The 7177-nt window shown below is 42.6% G+C and overlaps 2 protein-coding genes across 2 annotated transcripts; one reads left to right on the top strand and one right to left on the bottom strand.

Moving 5' to 3' along the window:
• Positions 1-611: 611 nt before the first annotated feature.
• Positions 612-2782, top strand: CFAP144 (cilia and flagella associated protein 144; the record flags this gene model as incomplete). The annotated part of the gene is made up of 3 exons (XM_010175197.1): positions 612-671; positions 1549-1652; positions 2717-2782. Coding segments are annotated over 3 exons (230 nt in total), but the record flags the coding sequence as incomplete, so codon positions are not given.
• A 312-nt stretch (positions 2783-3094) lies between these two features.
• On the bottom strand, positions 3095-6984 carry EBNA1BP2 (EBNA1 binding protein 2; the record flags this gene model as incomplete). The annotated part of the gene is made up of 7 exons (XM_010175196.1): positions 3095-3528; positions 3859-4030; positions 4353-4443; positions 4713-4788; positions 5004-5093; positions 6099-6222; positions 6827-6984. Coding segments are annotated over 7 exons (762 nt in total), but the record flags the coding sequence as incomplete, so codon positions are not given.
• Positions 6985-7177: the final 193 nt, after the last annotated feature.

Below are 7177 nucleotides of genomic sequence, written 5' to 3'. Positions count from 1 at the left end.
CAGAGAGAGGTGGGATCGGACAGAAGCAGCTGGTGTGCTTTCCTTTCGCCTAAGGAACCGGTATGCAGGCTCCAAGACAGAACACAGACACGGGCAATCAGACGGTGCCTCAGTAATGCAGAAGTGAGGCAGCTATTCAGGATCTGGAACTTACAGATCCCGAGCAAGAGCTAAGATGGGGTAGAGAGCCCCACACTACATGTTTCTTCAGCACCTGGGCTGAATATCATAATCTGTGCTGGCACAGATAGATAATGAGAACAGATTCACTCAGATCTAGCTTGTACAATAAAACAAAAGCAAACCAAAGGAAAATAGTTTCCTGAAACTTGGCATTCTGCAGGCCACCACTGAAGTGGGGTGGAACCTTGCCACGGTAGAAGGGCCTGCAGCATGCTGACACCCTTCCCTTTCTAGGAAGTTGCTACTAGTCAGTACTCCAACTCCTGTTCTTCTATCCACATGCTGTTCTTCCTTTACAACTTCAGTGAAGTAGCTGGACCCAGATCAGGGAATAATCAGAACCAACATTTGCAATGATGAACATCCGATACTGGGCTGTGGTGCTATATTCACGTTAAAAGTAATTCACCTGCATCATTGCTTTCCAGTTCACACGATCACCAAGAAGCCTATGTCTTGGCATGATAATATTGAAGAGTCAGCAGATGGTAAGAAATCGCTGGAGAGCTTGTGATAATTACATTAAAAAGTAACTAAGGTTTAGAAATTCTAATAAGTCTAAAAGATTACATATGTGGAAACACCCCTGTGACAATGTAAGACTGTTAAACTAGTTCATGATTCTGTTAAATGTAAGGCAGGTTTTTCCCCTCCCATTTTAAGGCCCCTTCCCCTTACTTTTGATTGTCAATACAAGCTTTCATTCATGCAATTATGCTTTTATTTTTGTTTTTAGTTATCATAGTATGAAATGCTGCTTGAAAATCTAAACCTCTTTCAGGGGAAGACAAAAAAATCTAGAAATATATTTTATACATACATGTTGCCTGTCACTGCAGATTCTATCTAACCACATATTGCTGAAACGGCTGCCGAGTCTTGCTTCAGAGCAATGGCAACAGGAACCCTTATAGCAACTGCTCCTTTATTTCTAACACGCCAGTTTTGTCTAAAAACCTTAACAGTCAGCTATCCTGCTCTAGTCAAGGATTTGATGGGGGGTGGGTGGAACAGGGAAAGGCAGAGCAGGTCTCAGGCAACTGAGAAAGATGACAGCTAATGTGGAGTGCTGGTCAGTACTAGGTGTGGTATAAAAAAAGTAAGATGCTGCAATACAGTAGACAGGGATGACAGGACACTATAGGCAGGCAAATCTTGAAACTTCATCAGGATAAATTTGAGTAGAAATGTGACCCTGTGTTCTCTTACAAGATCATCTGCAGAAGCACAGAGGTTGCCTCCAACTGTAGCTTCCTTGCTATTGCCTTGACAGCATTAGCATGTCCCATTTTAACAGACATCCACAGGTGACTGGTTTTTAAACATACTTTCTTTCATTTGTATTTGTGTCTCTTAAACCAACAGACAAGTTCCTGAATCTTATTCACCAAGCAGCACTGGAGCCAACAAAGAAATATGCAGAGCCACAAACTGAAAGCCAAGAAATTGGCTGGAACACAACACCTTTGGTGAGTAGAGTGCCTAAGGACTCAGCTCCTCACAGGATTCAGAGAGGTTCAGCCCATCACACTGAAAGATATTTGTGCAAGCAAATAATTTGTGACAAACATGGAAAATAGGAAGGATTAGGAATCAGCAGAACTGTTCATGAACAGCAAGTTTTTAAAATTTGCACCCAAGAGGACTCTTCACACTGGCACAGGCTTGTGAACACAGAAACAGTAGACTTCCCCTGAGAAACCTGCATGCAAAACATCTACAACGACAGTCGACCCCAAGCATATTGCCAAATGCCACATACGTAGTCACGGCTGTTTATTAAGGCATTCAGCCAGGAGAAATGGCGTAGTGAGCAATGTGAAGTGACATACATAAGTACGGTGAAAACAAATGTGCTACTGTACAGTATCTTTCAAACAAATTGCAAGCAGAACCATAAAATTAATAATCAGCTAAGTAAACCCGAGGCAGAATACACCAGTGAGGATTCATCTAGGGAAGCGTGAATAAACAGGAGGAAAAAGAAAAGAAATCTTATTAACAAGCTAGACATCAGTCATATCTGACAAACAAATAGCTGTGACAATGACTGACTTTGTAAATTAATGTTTCAAGAAAGGCAAATGAGGGCCTGATTAATTTTGGCCTCAAAGAAAACTAAGATAAATAAGAAAATAAGATAATCTTCTGCAACTCTTCATATGACACTTCAGGTAAACTATTTACTCATAACAAGCTAGCGACAGACATCCCAGCGGGGCTTTACACTGTTAGATATGGCTGGTAGGAGTAGGCTGGCAGAAAGAGGCAATGAAATTTGTGTGTACAGAAGTGAGTTAAATAATAGAATCAGGACTCACGATGCTGCTTCATACGGTGTTTTCCTTTTCACCAGGTTCTAACGTAAACAAAGCAGTGGACAGTGTATTCTCAAATAAGTGGTACCCTACTCATTTGTCATTTGGGCATTTCTCAGCAGCAAGAACACTGTGCATTACTCTTCTCAGGAGGGACTACTACTACTACTAATTCTAGCAAAAGCCCATGACTATTCATCATCTTTCTTTCCCAGATTCACATGGACCGTACTGATTGCAGGCTCTACTTCCCACGCCGGAAAACCGAGATCACTAGATAAATGGCTGCCATGGGGCACAGAGAGGAGCTGTCTGAGAAGCTGCAGTAGCAGTGGCAAAGCCACGCGACTTAGAAGCAGTTAATGACATCTAATGTGTTAGGCCCTGCTTGTTATTAGGCGAGTTTGGTACATTTCTGGCAAGAGAAGACAACAAGAAAAGGAAGAGAGAACATAAGTCTGTCCAGAATTGCAGCCTGACAACAGCTACAGAAATAAACCTATTTATAAGATCACTGCATTTGTCTCACTGCTGTTTCCAAACCCATCTATATGAATAGTCTAAAAAACACTTTAAATCCTTGACAGTCTTCACACACTTCTTATTCTGACATCAGCAACATAACTCAGAACTGAAGTTCACCAAGTATATGTCAACAGTAGCTGTGGAAAAAGCGGTCAGAATGATGGGAACAAAAGGGCAGGCTTCAGCCACCACTCATAACACAGGTACACATGAATTAGACACAGCTCTGTGCAAACCATTTAATGCGTTCACACCCCACAGGTTTAAGTAGAAAACAATCCTTCAACAAAATGGGCAGTAAGGAGAAATCAGTGATAAGGCACTAGTTTCCACTGACTTTTTTTCTTGCCACTTGCAAGCATCCAGTTTGCTCCACGGTTAGCTGATGACAGCGGAAACGTATCTTGCAACACACAGAGACATCAGGAACCCCACTGGGGAGCACAGTCCTTTAGCGTGCTCGGCTCTTCATTTTCTGCCTTGCTCTCTTTCCAGGCCTCTTCTGCAAAAAGGATAGATTCAGGTCTTTATTTTTGTGTCCTAAATCTTTGTTCTAGCTCTACAGCTTGGGGAGGATACCAAGGACAGGATATTTGTCAGCACCTCTGGAGAGGGAGGTTTTGGGACACAGGTAGCAATAAACAGTGCTTGCTGACTCTTCCCCTCATTTCCCTGCTCAGACACCAAACCATCACCCTCAACTCTGTCTGCAACTGACAGACATTGTCACTTCCAGATGCTGAAGGCACCCATCATGTACTCAGCTCTCCCTCCCAGACCAGGGCTGGCTTCCCAGCCAACCAGGATCATTTGCATACAACATTTTACTTACATTGAGGGCTTTTTTCCCTCCTTTTCCTGCTTTCCCTGGGCCTTTGTTATGAGCCACTTTTGACCGGAAGCTGGATACATCATTAAAACTTTCCTTTGTGTTCCACTTTGAGCCCTTCTTCTTCCCACCAAAACCAAACTTCTGATTCTTGTATCGTCTTTTGGCATTTGGTCTGAAAAACAACCAAGCAGTATCATTGCCTATATTCCTTTCCTCAGGAAGCTCTCAAGAAGGTACATGTATCTGCTGATGGACTCCCATCAGCCATCATAAACCTTTCTTTCCCCTCTTATTAAAGAGGCAGAAATTAGCACATTTCAGTCTCCATTCCATTCTGGCCAGTTTTTCTCCTCTCTAGGGACAGAAAGCCATTGTGGACTTATTTTAATGACTGTTAATCAGAGCAGCTTTCTCGTTCCACAAAATGATCCCCTAAAAGACCAAAAAAAAAAAAAATTAGAGATTCTGCATTTAAATAGCTTTTCTGGTCTCACCCCTTCTTTATCCGTTGACTTGCACTGCCTTTTTTATTCCCCTGAGACAATGTCTGCTCTTCATCTAGAAAATCCAGCTTGTCAGAGAGACCTGCAAGAGCAAAGACATAACAGTTGCTCAGCTACCACCACAGAAAATAGAAATTTTCAGTCTAAGCAAATAATAGCAACAAGTCACTCTCACTGAAGAACAGCTACTTGGGGGGATCTTCACTGACACTGGCACGATGCTGCACAGCAGCAGCCTTTCAAGCTCACTGCCCAGCACTACAGATTGCCACCACACATCACACTGCCTTACAGTGCTCACACATCACTACTCCTATCACACATTTGCTCTCTTAGACAAGTTCACTTTACCTTTCTGGTATTTCTTGACTGCATTCAACATATTTTTTTTCTCCTTTTGTCTCCTCTGCAGAATCTCAGTTTGCACCTGAGATTAGAAAAAGAATGTTAGCGTGTTCCTTGTAATGTCCCATACTTTGGGGTTTTTTAAAGATGTTTCATCTTTTGCTCTGTCTTCCTTCAAACCAGTTAGACAGAAGACTAGACAGGTTCCACATATTACTGTGGTCTCAGTTTTCTAAGCTCCTCACTCAGGCTCTAGAGTCTTGTCATAGGTAGGTCTCTTTTGTAGCACCTCCTCACCTTCTTGCCATATTTTCTCATCGCACGGAGCTGTTTGGCTTTCTCAGACCTCTCCATTGCTTCCTGTTTACTCTTAAGCTTCTGTCGAATCTATTAGGGAATAGAAAAAACAAAATTTATCAGTAATGCAAAAGAAAATAAGAGAATTTTATGATTGCTGTGCAGTCCTGAAATCAATAATTATGTGAACTCTCAATGTAAAAAAAAAAAAAAAAAAAGCCTCAATCAGATAATGCTTTATAAGGCAAAACGTTCTCTAACTCAAGGCTGGAACAGTTATTACAGAAACTCCTGAACTGATCTGCAGCCAAACTCTGGTTAAAAAGAAAAAAACAACACAGAGACAAGACACAGCTTTATAATGGGCTCTGATGGAACCACTAAATGAGAGTATCTTGTCAGTCTACTCAAGTGTATGTAGAAGACTTCATAGTTTCCTTCTTGTCACTATTAAAAGTAAAGCTCTGAAGAAAACTCAACAATCTCTCCATGTCATAGTTTTTCTAACTTACACAATGTAGTCTTTTTCCAAAACCAAAACAAAAATTAGGGTTCCGTTTTGAACAAAGACCACAATCAAGGAGCAAGTTGGTGAAATTCTTATTTCCTACACAAATCTGACTTACTAGCCATGATAGATTAATACAATAGCACACAGTTTAAAAACACAGAGAACCAAATATACCAAGTATAAACAAAGGGTGGTAATTAAATAGGGAAAAAGGATCACATTAATGCCACAGTTGACTGCAAGTCTTAGGACAAAGAGCATAAACACAGCCAACTTCACAATCACTGTCACACATACAGAGAAAAGTCTCAATTTTTAACATTAATTACATTCAGGACAGAATATAAAACGTGCTCTTCTACTTCACATTCCAAACTGTTATGGAAAACCTCACATTGCACTGAAATACCTAAAGAGGAAGAAATTTCCTGCCACAAACAAAATTTCAAACACAACTGCTGTCACAGGCATTTGTCAAAGAGGTGAAGGTAAGTATTCACAGACCACACCTCAAAGATAACCCCTAACACAGGCTAAACCCAATACAAGGCACAGGAAAGAAAGCCATTATTCACTGCACATACCTTCTGCATCTGTTGGTCTGATTTGGCCATCTCTGCAAAGTAATCATCTGGCCTTCGAGTAGGAACCTGGAGCTTACGCAGCCGCGGAAGGGCTTCCAGGACTGCAGCCTGAGCCTGCCGGTAACTAGGGAGACAGCACAGCACCAGCTCTGTCACTGGGCACCTCGCAGCGCCGACAGAAACTCTGCTCACATAAGCAAGCTGATACTGGGATCTTATAAGCATTGGTCTAGAATTATATCAGCATGCTGTGCCCTACAGCACTCACTGCTACTAACAGCAATTTAGGTGCCAGTACAATATTAATGCTTATATCTCGCACATATACATTTATCTAGTTTCCAGTTACAGTTTTGTATGTTGAATTATAAACGGCAAGGCAAAACAAGGGTAATAACACCAAAATAAATGCACAAAGAAAAATTCATATCCTGTGTTAAAACCATAGTGCTGCAATCAAGGAACTTTTAAAATAAACTTTTCAGCAAAGGATGGAAATCTGCTGCAATGAGGGAAACTATTTCCAGTCACAAGACAAGTTAAATGTTATAGCATTAATTTGTAGTTATTTTGGAAAACATTCAGAGCCATCAAATGTAAAATACATGGCCCAAGAGTGACATGACACTGGTGACAGCCAGCGTAGCAGCCTGCAGCACACTTGCGTGACTCCAAGCACGCAGCAGCATGCTGAGACCCTACGAGAAATCTCCCTTTTTGACACTTACAAGCTCATCTCTCTCTGGAAATCATTCTCAGGATCAACAGCATCTTTGTCAGTAGCACTCTGTGAGATGGGGTCCACGACCTGGCCCAAGGTCACATCCAGCCTTTCCACCCAAGCCAGCTCCCGCCTGAATTCGGACAGGCACTGCTTCAGGCCGGCCTGTGAAAGAAGCGCAGCCCTGCACACCACTGCACACAGCAGAGCCAGCCCCCCAGGTCCGGCCACCCGGGGGGCTGCTCACCCAGCGGGCTGAACACCCAGCCCACACCGGGGGCTGCTCCTCCAGGGCCGCTGCGTGATGCCCCAAACCAGCACAGCGCCGCAGGAACCCCGGGGGCCCGGCCTGGCCTGG

This window comes from Antrostomus carolinensis, unplaced genomic scaffold (genome assembly GCF_000700745.2).
Source record: "Antrostomus carolinensis isolate BGI_N321 unplaced genomic scaffold, ASM70074v2 Scaffold56169, whole genome shotgun sequence".
Taxonomy (NCBI): Eukaryota; Metazoa; Chordata; class Aves; order Caprimulgiformes; family Caprimulgidae; genus Antrostomus; species Antrostomus carolinensis.
This window is presented reverse-complemented; position numbering and strand designations above follow the sequence as displayed.